General features: G+C 46.8%; 5 protein-coding genes across 5 annotated transcripts; 4 read left to right on the top strand and 1 right to left on the bottom strand.

The window, feature by feature from the left end:
* Positions 1-1,077: 1,077 nt before the first annotated feature.
* On the top strand, positions 1,078-2,658 carry PEX2_047990 (S53 family peptidase; the record flags this gene model as incomplete). Its single annotated transcript, XM_016742074.1, has 3 exons — positions 1,078-1,363; positions 1,409-2,318; positions 2,370-2,658. 3 exons carry the CDS (start codon positions 1,078-1,080, stop codon positions 2,656-2,658), a joined length of 1,485 nt encoding a protein of 494 aa, XP_016595596.1.
* Positions 2,659-2,987: 329 nt separating this feature from the next.
* rpnL (proteasome regulatory particle lid subunit rpnL) lies at positions 2,988-3,906 on the top strand (the record flags this gene model as incomplete). Its single annotated transcript, XM_016742073.1, has 2 exons — positions 2,988-3,554; positions 3,628-3,906. The coding sequence occupies 2 exons, from the start codon at positions 2,988-2,990 to the stop codon at positions 3,904-3,906; spliced, it is 846 nt and encodes a 281-aa protein (XP_016595595.1).
* Positions 3,907-4,163: 257 nt separating this feature from the next.
* Positions 4,164-5,482, bottom strand: PEX2_047970 (uncharacterized protein; the record flags this gene model as incomplete). The annotated part of the gene is made up of 2 exons (XM_016742072.1): positions 4,164-5,190; positions 5,277-5,482. The coding sequence occupies 2 exons, from the start codon at positions 5,480-5,482 to the stop codon at positions 4,164-4,166; spliced, it is 1,233 nt and encodes a 410-aa protein (XP_016595594.1).
* A 3,842-nt stretch (positions 5,483-9,324) lies between these two features.
* PEX2_047960 (MFS transporter) lies at positions 9,325-10,991 on the top strand (the record flags this gene model as incomplete). Its single annotated transcript, XM_016742071.1, has 5 exons — positions 9,325-9,409; positions 9,470-9,715; positions 9,771-10,613; positions 10,681-10,854; positions 10,906-10,991. 5 exons carry the CDS (start codon positions 9,325-9,327, stop codon positions 10,989-10,991), a joined length of 1,434 nt encoding a protein of 477 aa, XP_016595593.1.
* A 302-nt stretch (positions 10,992-11,293) lies between these two features.
* On the top strand, positions 11,294-14,577 carry PEX2_047950 (Oxoglutarate/iron-dependent dioxygenase; the record flags this gene model as incomplete). The annotated part of the gene is made up of 14 exons (XM_016742070.1): positions 11,294-11,452; positions 11,514-11,621; positions 11,670-12,089; positions 12,157-12,293; positions 12,341-12,512; positions 12,567-12,592; positions 12,975-13,178; positions 13,239-13,372; positions 13,449-13,721; positions 13,787-13,795; positions 13,855-14,041; positions 14,088-14,212; positions 14,292-14,422; positions 14,479-14,577. The coding sequence occupies 14 exons, from the start codon at positions 11,294-11,296 to the stop codon at positions 14,575-14,577; spliced, it is 2,184 nt and encodes a 727-aa protein (XP_016595592.1).
* Between the last annotated feature and the right edge of the window lie 699 nt (positions 14,578-15,276).

Below are 15,276 nucleotides of genomic sequence, written 5' to 3'. Positions count from 1 at the left end.
GGGGGGGGGGGGGGGGGGGGGGGGGGGGGGGGGGTAATACAGCGGGAGCACTAGACTGAACTATTGCAACGGAAGCTTTTGCTTGGTTGTACAAGCACTTGGAAACTAACCAAATGATACTGTTCACGAGGTCATCTCCGTCAAGAAGCTCTCTATAACCGGGCTCATACATATTATGGTATCAGACTCCCAGAGGGTCAAACAGTAACATATGATCGTGTGCCGAGTGTGAAGTTGACATATGTTTTAGGTAGTCGTATATATACGGGTAGTCTCTCTCGATGGCCCACTCAGTGCTGGCGAAGGGTGACAAAGCGTAACTTGCATCATCCCATTTAAATACCGATCTGAATGTTTGGCTTCATTGGACCTCATAGTTAGCAAGTATATGCCCATATCTATTCAAAACTCAGACATGTATCGATATATCGTGTGTCCTCTACAAACAGAAACACCGGCATATCTGGAGTAACAGTCTACATTTCTGATTTGCCTCTGGAGGTACCTGCTCGGGCATGTCAGTAGTGATAATAATACCCTAGTTTACACGATTGGACTTCGGCTCGACATATGGCAGATGTCGGTGACTATCATGTTGGTGTGCAACGTTGTACTGTTGTATTCCTGTTGGTATCGACGTCATCCATATTCGTTTAGTACCTACCTCGGATAGTTTTGATCACTTACCAGATGACATACCAGTTTTGTTTGCGAATTTCGATGTATTTTTCACCCGTCAAGGAAGGGATATATTTGCACGGTCTGATTGCTCCATCGCGGTATTGATTCACCGTGCTAGTTTAGCAAGTATTTAATGACAAAATGAGACTTCAATTTATGTCTCTCCAAGCTCTGGCCTCTGTGTTGTGCCATATCCAGTTGGCGATTGCTGTTGGTTCCAGCCATCAGCGGGTTGAACAGCTAGACAAGGTACCAGACGGGTGGTCAAGAGGGGATAAACCGTTGCCCTCTAAGCTTATAAAATTCCGGCTATCGATTAACCAGCATAACGCCAGAGAGTTCGAGCAAAGGGTCGTCGAGCTCTCAACCCCAGGCCACGCAAGCTATGGTCAACATATGAAACGAGACGAAGTGAAACAATTCTTGAGTCCATCTCCTGCCATTTCAGACCGGATTATTGCGTGGCTGCGGTCAGAAAGTGTGCCGGCCAGTTCTATCAACTTAGATGGCCATTGGATCTCGTTCACAGTTCCAATTTGCCGGGCCGAGCAGATGCTGAAAACAGAGTTTTTCAACTTTCATCAACAAGACCCGCAAAGCATCGCCATTCGAACTCTTGGCTATTCCGTGCCTAGGGCATTACATGCCCATATTCAATTGATTCAGCCTACAACTCGATTCGGTAACCTCGTACCTCAAAGAAGCTCCATTTTTAAACCAAAAACAGCGACTTCCGAGCAGCGAGCCGCTGGATGCGATACAACTGTCATACCAGACTGCATTCAGGGTCTGTATGGAATCGATAACACAACCACCAGACCCGAATGGCGGAATCGATTGGGGATATCTGGTTTCTTGGAACAATATGCTCGACACGCTGATTTCGATGAGTTTTTGCGTCTTTATGCGAGTGGCCACACAGACGCAAACTTCAGTGTCGTCTCGATCAACGGCGGCCAGGATGATCAGCACTCCATTTCTGACAGTGTCGAAGCAAATCTAGATGTACAGTACTCCATTCCGCTGGCTGATGAAGTGCTAGCAACATTCTATAGCACCGGTGGACGCGGTCCTGTTGTCCCCGAAATAAATCATCCAGACCCCACCGAGTCATCAAACGAGCCATATCTTGAACAGCTCCATTACTTATTGAATCTTCCAGATGAAGAGCTTCCCGCGGTGCTTTCCAACTCGTATGGAGAAAACGAGCAGAGTCTTCCACCGTCGTATTTAAACGCAACTTGCAGCTTATTTGCCCAGCTCGGTGCCCGAGGAGTTTCAATCCTTTTTGGTAGCGGAGATTCTGGTCCGGGAAGTATTTGCGTGAGAAATGACGGGTCGAATCAAACAAGGTTTCTCCCTGGATACCCAGCTTCTTGTCCATTTGTTACCGCTGTGGGTGGAACATACGGCATCAACCCCGAAAAAGCGGTTTCCTTCTCCGGAGGTGGATTTTCAGAGGTCTTCCCGCGTCCCCGATACCAGGACCAGGCAGTGAAAGGCTACCTTCGTCACCTTGGAAGACGATGGAATGGATTGTACAATGCTACGGGAAGGGGATATCCCGATGTATCAGCCCAAGCTGCCAATTTCATTGTTCGAGACCATAGCGAGTGGATCTCGGTCGGCGGTACAAGGTTTGTCTTTCGCGGATTTTCCGGAGAGAACAGTAAGCTGACTGTGTGCAGTGCTTCAACGCCAGTGATTGCAGCTGTAATTTCTCGGCTCAACTCAGCTCGTATTGCCCAGGGTAAGCCTCGAATGGGCTTCTTGAACCCATGGCTTTATGGCCACGGGCACACAGGGCTCAAGGATATTGTTCTGGGCAGTTCCACAGGCTGTAGACGGAGTCTTGGCGATCCTCGGGTACGGAACGCGAGCTGGGATGCCACCGAAGGGTGGGATCCGGTGACAGGGCTGGGCACGCCCTTGTTCCCTACACTTGTGAAATTGGCATTATCAGACGACCATGCGTAGACATGAATTTGAGTAATATATATAGCTATCAAAAATTCCAAGTCATGCTGTGGTTCTTTAATATGCAACAAATAAAATTGAATTGCCTGGCTTGTGTTAGTTGTAGTTGTTGTCAAAGGGTCAATATCCGATTATCAATATGCCCACACGTGACTGTAAGCTGACCGCCTACCGCAGCTCCGTCATGAGTATCGGAATGTCACCAACAATCATCAACCAAAACCCGAACTCTCTATTGTCTCCGCCGTTTTAATTACTGCCTTCGTCATAATCCGGCTAGGCTGCCTCATTCCCTTTCAGCATTGTCTTGAACCCACACATCCTCCATCATGTCCGATCTACAGTCCCTTGTGTCAGAGCTCCACGGTGCTGTCGAGCGCAAACAGTTCGATGCCGCCAACGACCTTCTCAGCCGTTCCAAGCGAGCTCTTCTTTTGCAAAATGCCTTGATCCCTACTCCCTCCACACCTCCCCAGCTTGTCGTTCTTGCCCGCCAAGTCCTTGAACTCGGAGCACTTGCCTCCATCCGCCAGACCGACGCCCAGCTATTCACACGGTACTACCAGCAACTGCAGCCATTCTACGATCTTGAGCGACATGCCGGCCTGCCCGGGCAGAGCTCTTCGGAAGTCGACTTTAGCACTAGCCAACGCAGCAAGATTACAGGACTGTATCTGCTTCTTCTTTTGAGCATGGGCGACAGTGCCAACTTCCACACAGTGCTGGAGGGATTGGTGGAAGAGGCTAGCTTGAAGGGTGGCCGTGTTGAGGACGATGCGTGCATCAAGTACCCCGTTGAGCTGGAGCGCAACTTGATGGAGGGAAGCTACGACAAGGTGTGGAGGGAGACAAAGTCCGAGCGTGTTCCGTCGGAAGACTTTGGTCTGTTTTCAAATGTAAGTTGCATGCGTTGCTCGGTTTTCATTTCAATGTCTCTGTTGGCAAAGATACTAATAAGAAGCTTTATAGGTTCTCATCGGCACTATCCGCAATGAAATCGCAGGTTGCTCAGAGAAGGCATACCCCTCCCTCCCCATTTCCAACGCCAAGAACCTCCTCTTCCTCGAGTCTGAGGGTGCGGTGATCGAATTTGCCAAGCAGCGCGGTTGGATTCTCCGAGACGGCCGGATATACTTCCCTGTTGAGCCCGAGGCATCTGCTAGGTCTGAGAGGGATATTCTTTTGGCTAGCGGCACCGTTATTGAGAATGCTTTGGGTTATGCTCGCGAGCTGGAGACTATTGTCTAATTAAATGCTCAATGGATCAATGGGAACGATATACTTTCTTCGGATGAATGGTTTTTTTCTTGTCTTCGGGCGCGGATGTACTTGTATACCTGTCGCTTATGCATCGTGCTTTCTCTAGCGTGTTCATGACTACAATCATGTTAGAATAATTTCGTCTTACGAATTTCCAGTAGTATTTTAGTCAAGGTCGACAACCCTATGGTAAGGTCTCACTAACATCTAGATGGACTTCTCAATTGGCATGGCTTTTTCTTTGACTATAGATCAACAGTCCAAACACAGAGCCTGCGATCATAGAAACTGCTCGAGACGCACAAAACCTCAGAAGGCCGAGTTGTGTCCTGTCCACCCTCCCACACGCCACTGGCATAATTCATACTCTCATGCTCAGTAAACTTCGCCAGAACCTCAATCCCCCAATTCGGAGCCCCATCTTCGTGCTTGTACGTAACCCGTACAAGCCTTGTCCCAGCATGCATACAGCTCGCCAGCACCAAAAAGCGGCACTCAGATACATCCGAGCCCGGAATCCTCGTGGTATTCAGTAACTGCAGTCGCCAAACCCCACCATCCAGACCTTGCTCGGCAAGAACCTCTCCCCTCCGCGTAGCATGGTACACACGAAGACTCTCATCATAGGATCCCGTCAGAAGAACCGGGGCATCATCGACCAAGGGAACATCGAGAGGCAAGATAGCAGTGACACCAGCAGTGTGGTGACGAGCTCGATCATCATGCTCGAGCAGCATGGGCGAGACATGCTCATCTGGATCATCCAATTCGGTGGTATTATCGAATCGGCGCGTGTGCAGCGAACCGAAGTCATTGCCCGTGAACATGAACGGGGTTGCAGACGGGTTTTGGGTCTCGGAGTCTGGGTTTCCGGTGCTTGTTGATAATGCAACAAACCAGACTTCGATCATCTGTTTGGCTTCATAGGTGCCCCATTCTGCTACGCTATCTTCTTGACGGATATCGCCCTCTGTTCCGAAGACAGCTGTCCGGCTATCTGAGAACGTGACGGCGAAGCCATCTGCTGCTGACTGGGGGAACCAGTTTTGCGGTGCCCAGGCGAGGAATAGTGCTGGGATTGATGGGTCTTCGTGTACTTGCTTCGTCCATAGTTGGGTGATGTTTGGGGTTGGGGATGTATCTCCGGTGGTGGATACTTCGAATAGAGCCACTGATCCCACGCTGGTTGCAATTGCGAATAGATTTTTGTGTCTTGGGTGGAAATGCAGGTCAAAGACTGCATATGGGACGGCAATTCTTTGGATTTGGGATCTAAGTGTTGTTAGTGGTTTCGTTATGAGGGTGTTATACCCCTCTGGCTGACTGCGAGGTAATATGATTGGTTGTGGTTGGCTTACAATGTTTTGCTAACAGGGTCTAGTTTCCATAGTTGTAGACTTCCAGTTTTGGACTGCTCGATTTCTCCATCTTCTGTTTTGTTCTCTGATAGAAGATAGGTGCCCACGATGAAATGGTCTGGGGCCTCGGGGCAGAACTCCAGGCAACTGGGCGGTTGGTCTAGAAAGACTGTAGTCGTTGACTGGGGGTGTTGAATGCTTGCCATTTTGATCTAGTCGGAGTTTTGTAATGACTCTAGACCTTGCAAGCCTCTTCAGTCGAGTCCGGAGGGGCGCCGGAATGTGGGGTCTGAATACGAAAATATGATCGCAGATGGGATCTATCAAAAACCGGGGTTCCACTGTACTATCTTCTTCCTGGTCACAACCTGCACGAAATGAGACCCCTTTGAACAGAAGAATTGAGATTTGAAGTCAAAAATCATAGGGCGGTCAGAATCTACGAAGTTCGAAGTATCGTGTCTACGGAAATATATATTTCTACATACCTACTACTTGAACAATATATCAGGTTTATCCATAGCGATTTTCAGATTGAATGGGAATACACTATACGATGTATAGTCATTCCCATATAGTAGGCTTGAATCATGAGTGACTCCGTTTGGTTTCGTCTATGAAGTTCAAGGGTGATCCGACCATCCTGTCTTCATGCATAATCCCTAATCCACGAGCGTTGACAAATTGCGCGAAGACGATGTCCCTCACTTCGAGATGGTTGATATCTGCGCAGGAGTTTGTTGTTGAAGTGAACAATTCTCCAATAACGATTGCCCAAGCTGCCTTAATTACTGTTGCCAAGATAATATTCACGGGTGGATTGAGTAGGTTTCTTTGCAAATGAGACTGGATCGCCGCGATATCTAGGTAGAAAAGATAGTTAGGCTGTTCAATCAACTCCACGTCGTTGGAACCATCCGTTCGAGAGGTTCCCCAGACCATCTTTATGCGTGGCCGAATGAATACAATCAAAAGGGGTCGGGGATTGTCGCCTTGAGGTTTGACCACCTCCGCTACAGCCTCAGCTGCCTCCGAAATAGAAGATGTGATCTGATATTCCACTTCTCCAAGTTCGAGTAGATGAACGCAACAAGCTGAGTATTTGTGAGGGGATGCTGAGTAGAATGCGGCATGATCAATTACCACCCCCTTTGGCTCCCCAGTACTGCTTGATGTGAAGACAGCATACAGTGCATTCTGAGGATCACTTTCCCCTAGTATATGCACTGAATGGTCCTTGCAACGCCGATCCTGGAAATCAAGATGTGTGCAGTTTTCGTATACAGTGTCGGGACCGCTGCCATTGCAATAGTTTCCGATGCAAATAACAGAGTCTACTAAATGTACCGCTGTCGTAACTTGCTTCTGTGAACACACCAAATGTGACACCAAAAATCTCTCGCAGATTTGGCGTGTACGTCGGGAGGGATGTGAAGGGTTGACCCACTGTTGAGTAAAATCGAGACTATTTCAACAATTCCCGCTCCTCCCAAACTTGTCACAAATCAGAGAGGGGCCGCGGGGAATATGATGGACATGATGGTCTCACTTCCCCCTCCACAGACGGTGTCGATGTTCATGGATCCCCTTGCCAACGTCCTCGAGATAGGTACCCACTCAAATCAGATGTACTGTTGTATGTGCGCTTCATCTCTCAATGCCCACCCATTCGGAACCGCTTTCAGGGGATGGGGGTTGGATGCATAGGAGACTATAAGCATCGCAGATCCCCTGTTACTAGCCGCAACAGGCAATCGAAGCGGCCTATTAAATATGTATCGAAGTTATATACCTACGATTTGAATATTCAGATACAAGCGCTTATTCATTGTTATGGGCAGAAAAGAAAGTTTGTCTAGGTAAGTGGAGTTTTTGTGATATACGCGATTGGCTTTCTTTCTTTTGGTAGTATTTCTATTCAAAAGACTAGGCCAGACAATTAGTTGAAATTTAAGGTAATACTTGGTGCCGGAGAGGAATTTATAATTAAGCATCAGTTAATTGCTAGGCACTAATCGCGCATCTAACCTTAATTCCGGGATGTAAATTCGATAGTACACTTCAGTGAGATAGTGGGTAGACCGAATATACTGACGACTCTAGGTATTGGTGACGGTTAACTCTAAAGACTTTAATATCAAGTCTAGGACTAAGGTTAGACCTTTGCTGTACAACATACTCGATACATCCCAAGAAGAACAACAACACCCTGAAATAACGAAATCTCCACTCCTAGTCTTGATAGTTAAGTAAGTTAGTGTGAGAACCTTGAAATGACGTTGGGGATAAAATAATAGTCAGCGATGACTTCAATCACTTAGGTTCACCAGGTAAAGTTCAAAACATGCATTAGACTGCATAAAAAGCAAGCGGTGAACACAAAATTACTTTTGCAAGCAAAATATCGGACAGACTCGCTGCTAGCGCGAGGAAATTCCCATATCATGCAGGTGGGCTGGGCTGCAGGGTAATGCGGGCGCGGGATTAGTTTACTTAGAAACCTCCACCTGGACAGGGCGATTCTCATCAATCATATAATCACTGTTCTCATTCATTCTCATGTATATATAAAACGCCGTAATTTGTTCTCAGTAGTAGTAATACAACTCACGCTCTTCTCATCAGGGCGGAAGATTTCGTCTCTACTCCGATCATTGACTTTTAGGATGCCTCTGTCCTACCCGATAGCCACGCGTCTTGTCGGAAACCATGCATGCATGCATTTGTCAAATTTGTATCTTCTGCTGAAAGAATCACCCGATTTCAGTAGAAGTCCAAGAGGAACCCTGGTAAAGACCAGCCAGTCTCCTTCCGAGTGCATGTCACATACCCAAAACATTTCTCTTTTTTCATAGCTGTTCCGTTATTCTCGATGCTACTACATAAATCTGCGTATACTGTTTGCCATATGCACCTCTTGCCTTTTATAGGTACATAAGGTGGATGAAAAATGCCATTGTTGACCCGGATACTAAAGCGTTCACAGTGGACTCGGAACTACCTATCCGGTATAGCCCCGGACCTAGTCAGGTATTTTGCGATGATTTAATACATAGAACTAATATCATGGGAGGGGATAAAGCATGTATAGGTAATGCGATTAGCAATAGTGTCTAATAGTACCCTCCTCGAAGAAACTTGAGTGTCACCACTTCGTCGCTTCCCAATAACACTCTCAACCAAGTGAAATGGCTAATCGCTTACCCACCAAGAAGTTATAATCATGAAACCAAGCAACTCAGGACAAACAATCAGGGGGCAGATATGTGTTCCTAAAACCCCTCAGACCTCTTTGTGCTAGAAATAACAGCCAATAGGAAAAATTCCCCGGTTGCGCACTTGGCACAATTAGTGCTGATTCGACTGTCATCTATGGAGTACCCGTGTTCGGAGTAGCCGTGGGCTCCGTAGTCATACTAGGTAGTTGTACACAAGACCTCCGGAGTTTTGACTATGTACTCCGTAGTGACCTCGGGAGATCCGACGGTTGCCGACGGGCTATCTACGACTAGACAAAGTAGTAGATTTTCGTAATAGCTCTAGACTCATAGGGTAATTAACTAGATCAATCTTCTTGTATCGAAATACAAATCTCCCTAAAGCTATTGAAGTTCCATTCGGGACACTTGTGCAGGATGTCTGTGTGGGTGCATTACATATGACTTAGGATCTTCAGCAAAGGGCGTGCACCAGTGAACTCTAAGTGTGACACACAACTCGTTATTTCTGTATTGGCTTCCTTGTAGATACATCGACGATGCATCGGAGTTGCATTGGAGATGCATTGAGGCGTCGATCACGATGTTTGGCTTAGACGCCAGGGCGATCTGGAGTGACTCATTGCCAATAAAAACCCGTCATTAGCACTAGAAGTGGGAGCTAAACGTCCAAACCTCGTAAATAAATTCATAATTATTATCTTAATGAGCTAGCTTAATGCAATGATACTCCATTTGTGATCCTACCGCCTGAAAAGAGTACTTAACAAATTTCTTCTCTGGCCCCCCACTTTTTCGTTCTTCTCTTGTCAAGCTCTCAAGAAATTAAAATGGACGATACCAAGCCATGGGGCTATCAATGGCGTTCGTCTCGATTGTTGGTGGTTTCGTCCATCACTGTTGCCCTATTCGCAGGTATGTGTGTGGTTGTTTCGATTTCCTCTCACACCTGAGTCTTACTAAAAAATCTATCAGAGACATTTCTCTACGGATTTCTTACTCCGATCTTGAGTTATATGCTTGAAGAACGACTGCATCTTGATCCATCGCAGACTCAGAACTACACCACAGCATTACTCACCACCCATGGATTCATTGGTCTCATCTCTGCTCCGATTGTCGCTTACCTTGCCGAGAAGACTCCGAGCCAAAAGAAGCCACTATTGATCGCTCTGGCAGGATGTTTCCTGGGAACTCTTATTATTGCTCTTGCCCCATGTGGTATGAGTGCCTCTTGCCTTGAATACGACTCTTTGAAGCTGATTATCATGAATAGTTTGGCTCCTCTTCGTTGGTCGCATCCTGCAATCTATGGCGGGTGCCGCCACTTGGGTGGTTGGATTTGCTCTATTAGCAAATAACGTGGACAAGAAGCACCTTGGACAGTCTATGGGGATGGCCATGTCATTTGTAACTGCAGGAATGGTCGGTGGACCAACAGTGAGTGGCGCAATGCTCCAGTTATTTGGCTACTGGGCCGCCTGGTCACTTCCCTTGGTTGTGCTTGTCTTGGATATCGTTGCCCGTCTGGTAATGATTGAGCCTGGACTCGAATCAAAGAAAAACAGTTCCTCGGGCAAACCTACTAGCAAGTCAGTTCTCAGCAATGACGGGGGACCAGAGGAATCGACTGCTCTGCTTTCTGATACGCCTTCTCCCATCGAGGCGGATGACTGTGGAGAGGAAAACAAGCACGACCTTAAGCATGAATACTACAAAGTCATGCTCACTGATCCGCGTGTTCTGACTGCATTGGCGAACGTGGTTGTTGTCGCCTCTCTCATGTCCGGCATTAACAACACCCTCCCTGTCCACCTGAGACAAGCATTCGGTTGGAAGAGTTTGCTCATCAGTATGATGTTCTTCTGTCTCCAAGTCCCGAACATCGTGCTTAGCGGCCCATCTGGATGGCTTCGTGATCGAATCGGAATTCGAGGACCTACCGTTTTCGGCTGGCTTGCGCTGATCCCTCTAATCCTCCTTCTGGGAATTCCCGGTGACTCCCACTTTCCATGGGCCGGAGGGGATGCAGCTGGCAAGTCTATCTTCACCAGCAGTTTGATTGCTTTGGGTAGTATTCTACCTCTTGTGCGCGGTGTAGGAGCCGTGCAACTAGCCTGTGAGTGATTTTGTTATATGTTGTCTTGTCCATTCCCCAACTAACCAATTTGACTTTTTGAATATAGATGTTGTCAAGGACATGGAGGCTAAAGACGCGCATCTATTCGAGGCCAACAGAAGCAACCTGCGAGTCTTTTCCATGACTGAAGTCGGATTTAGTCTTGGTATGATGATTGGACCCTTGTTAACTGGCTCGTTATTTGAATGGGTCGGCTTCTTTTACATGACTGTGGCACTAGGTGAGTCATACTGTCCAATAACTTATCGTTCGATTTACTCACCCGGTGCAGCTATTACCTGCCTCATCCAGGCCGTGATTTCCTGGCGTTGGTTGGATACCCTGCCCTCACCCTCAGCTCCCGAAGCTTCAGTTTAAAATATTCGCATGATTTATATATGTGCGAGATATTGAAACGAGACCCAGAAATCGTTTATTGTGATACAAGTACTTTAGCAAGGTTGATTAAGATATGCCTCAGGGTATATTTGAGATAAAAAATTAAATACATAAATATTAGTACTAAACAGGGTGCAAAGATAGTGTTGACCAATATTTATATTAGAAACATAGTAGTTGTACAACAATCGGCGATTTGTGGTTGGTGAAGATAACGGGGAACTACCCCGCGAGATATAAAGCGGCAGTTTCTCCATCTCTCTCAGAAGCACCACACAACGATGGCCGACTCAAAGACTGAGAGCTCGCAGCTTGCCGATTGTAGTCATATCCCGATTATCGACCTCTCAACTTTGGATAGTCCAAATTTCGATGACCGACAGAAACTTGCTCAATCAATCTATGATGCTTGTACTCAGGTTGGCTTCTTTTACATCAAGGTAGTTGGCTCTTATCGCACTCTCGGGCCTGTTCAGGTAGATACTAATAGCTCATGCTTAGAACCACGGGATTCCAGAGGACAAAATCAATGGCATACACAGCTCCGCAAAGCAGCTCTTTGATCTCCCCCAGGAGCAAAAGATGAAGTTTTATATCGGAAACTCCCCTGTATGCCTGCAAAACTGAACATGCAACAGGAAATACTAACTGTACTAGAAATTCCGCGGATATAGCCCCCTAGGTGGTGAGAAATCTATAGGAACAGACGATGATCCCATCGCCGAAGAAGACGCAGTCAGTGCTCTCTCCGAAGCATTTGACATTGGGTACGAAACTGCAATGGATCCTCAAAAGTCGAAAGATGATCCTCTTCCTCGCGATCCATATGGACTGTATGGAGATAACCAATGGCCCAGCCAAAACGTACTCCCAAACTTCACAGAGGCCTATATTGAATATTGTGCCATGATGCTAGGGCTCTGTCGAAAGATGATGAGAATATTTGCCCTCGCTTTGGGCTTGCCCGAAGAGAATTTTGATTCGATGACTCAGAACCCAGGTGTCACGTCTAGGATGATGCATTACCCACCTCAGCCAGTGAAGGAAGAGGTCCGTGAAGGGCTTGGGGCTCATACGGTAAGCAATTGACCAAAGTTCAATAAAGGATGTTCACCCAAAGACTGATTGCCTTATTTGATGTCAGGATTTCGAATGCTTCACTATCCTTTCCCAGGGTAGTGTCCCTGGCCTGCAAGTCTTGAGTCACAGCGGCGAGTGGATACTGGCACCGCCATTGCCAGGGACATTGGTCGTCAACATTGCAGATTGCTTGTCAATTTGGTAAGATTGGTTTGGCTTCTAATGAGGATATGTACTGACTTATTTAGGACGAATAAAAAGTTCAAGTCTACTATTCATCGGGTGACAAACTTGACTGGACAAGAACGTTACTCCATTCCCTTCTTCTTTGGGGTCGACTATGATACCACAGTGTCAGTTCTACCGAATCATATTTCGGATGATCGACCTGCATGTAAAGAGCCCTTCAAAGCAGGCGAGGTGAGTGATAGCAGAATGGGTCCAATACCGACATCATAACTGACAAGGGTATAGTGGGTTCGCGAACAGCTATCAAAAGCGTATGTTGGTTATGAAGGCTAGGGCTTTGTAGTAGACAATAAATCTTAGTGAGATGGAATCTTGAACTTGATTGCCCTGCTGGGTATTGAACTAAAGTTGAAGTACACAATTCTACACCATTATAGTACTTGAGGTCTAAATCAAAATCAAGTCATATATATCCAAGATGAATATGTGAGAGTTTTGATGAATTCCTTTTCAAATGATTCCTCCCACTTGAGCTTCAATCAACGTCAGTTTGTAAGCATCCGAGGCTGTTTCCGCAGGAACCCCGCACACGACCGTTGCCTGATCGCAGAGACCTGTAAGATTCTCTCCGTGAACAACATCTAGGATAAACACCCTCGGAGCTGTTTAATTCGCAATGTCGTTACCCTTCAGTACCCCGCCCTCCACGGCGACAGCCTCCCTTACACCCTTCAAGGCCACCATCCCCAAAGCCCAACTCGGCGAGCTCGAGACGTTGATTAAGATAGCGAAATTGGCACCACACACCTACGAGAATTCCCAAACAGACCGTCGCTATGGTGTTACCACAGACTGGCTAGTCACTATGCGGGATCAGTGGCTGAGGTCTTACCATTGGTAATGACATCACAGCGCACCGTGCATGGTATTGGACATAAGACTGAAATGTGACAATAGGAAATCCTCGGAGGATCGAATCAATAGTTTCCCTCAGTATACGACGGAGATCGAAGGTCTTACGATTCATTTTGTAGGGTTGTTTTCAGAAAGGAAGGATGCTGTTCCTATCTTGTTGTTGCATGGATGGCCTGGTAGGTCTTTTATCTTGCCCTTGATCTCATACTAAGCAAATGAGCAATTCATGGAGACTAATATATCATGCTAAAGGGAGTTTCCTCGAGTTCTTGCCTATACTGCAAAAGTTCCGAGAGGAGTACACGCCGGAAACGTTACCTTACCATTTGATTGTACCTTCATTGCCAGGTTTCACGTTCTCCTCTGGGCCCCCATTGGATAGAAACTTTGGAACAGGCGACATTGCTCGTGTGGTAGATCAACTGATGAAAGATCTCGGCTTTGAGAGCGGATATATTGCCCAGGGAGGTGACATTGGAAGTCGGATTGCTAGACACTTAGGCGTGGATCATGAGAGCTGCAAAGGTATGAAACATTCATGGTATTCATAGTTCCAAGACTGAGCTTTTTCTGACATGTTTTGATAATAGCTGTACACGGTGAGTACTGGCTTCATCAAGGTGATTTATTCAATGACCAGAATACGAATATATGCTAGTCAACGTGGTGTTCATGAGAAAGCCTGACGGCATGACGGACGACCACCTGAGTACCTCTGAGATAAAAGGCATCGAGAGGATGACAAACTTTGTGGCTACAGGTTCAGGTTATGCGACTGAGCAAGGCACTCGACCCAGCACCATCGGGCACGTTTTGTCATCGAGCCCTATGGCGCTACTAGCATGGTAAGTTACGGAAAGCGACAACGAACTGCAAAACTGACCCCTGCAGGATTGGGGAGAAATTTTTGGAATGGGTCGACGATCCGCTTGCCCCAGAGGACATCTTGGAATCCGTGACCTTGTACTGGCTTACCGAGACGTTCCCGAGAGCAATCTATACTTATCGACAGGCGAGTTCTTTCTACCGAATCTGACTTCCTCGAGCAGTTAACTGACGTGAATGAGTAGAACTATCCTGCGCCTCCAATTCCAGCTTCCAATGACCCCCGTTGGTATATCCACAAGCCATTTGGATTCTCTTCTTTCCCTATGGAGCTTGCTCCGCTGCCGCGCTCGTGGGTTGAAACCACTGGAGACTTGGTATTCTGGGAACAGCACCCGAAGGTATGAAATTTTGCAGTTGAATGAGAATCAATATCTGAAACTAACGTTTGATACAGGGTGGTCATTTCGCAGCACTGGAACAACCTGATGAATTGAAAGCAGACTTAGTCAACTTCGTAGCCCAGGTGTGGCCAGGAATTATTAGTGCTGAATAAGTCGAGACCAATAAGTAGGAGAGAAGGGTGGGTGTGAATATAAATAAGTTGATTTGCATCGGCACTTGAAATATATTTAGAATGTGAGTAGCTACAGCATAAAGTAGTGTGATATTATAGCAACGGCCGAGTATTGAACATGGTTATTGGGCTGAAAGAACCATTACATAGACTTTTCATTGACTTCAAACAAGGAATATATCTCCTCTTGGATTCGGCGTTGGGACTCGAGTTCTTGCTTCAGTTGGAAGAAGCGCCTGCATAGTCATACGCAACTAGTTAGACTGCAACAGGTTAATTGAACATTGATTGATTGATTGATTGATTGATCTAATCTCCCATTTCGGACCCGCAACACCCCAAATTCGCCAGATGTCCCTGGGGGACCTGATTGGAGCAGTATTCGCTACAGTAAGGTTCAGGGCCCAACAGTCACCTGATCGTGGGGCTGAGGTTCCCCTCTTCATGTTGGGGCCTTCTGTGCCTGTGAGAGCATCATCGCATACGAGCTATTGAACATGAATACCACATCGTTTGGTAACGAGAACTCAGGGACTCAGGTGGGGATCAACCATGGTCCGATAACTCAGAACTATTTTTCATCTGGTGAGAGACCTGAAGCCGTTTTCAAGCTCGGCAAAGTTGACTGAAAGCCACTTTTGAGGCCCAGACCGAAAGCGGACCCCAGAGCAGAATACA

Source organism: Penicillium expansum, assembly GCF_000769745.1.
Source record: "Penicillium expansum strain MD-8 chromosome Unknown contig150, whole genome shotgun sequence".
NCBI classification, from domain to species: Eukaryota; Fungi; Ascomycota; class Eurotiomycetes; order Eurotiales; family Aspergillaceae; genus Penicillium; species Penicillium expansum.
Note: the sequence above shows the minus strand (reverse complement) of the source record. Positions and strands in the feature narration are given on the sequence as shown.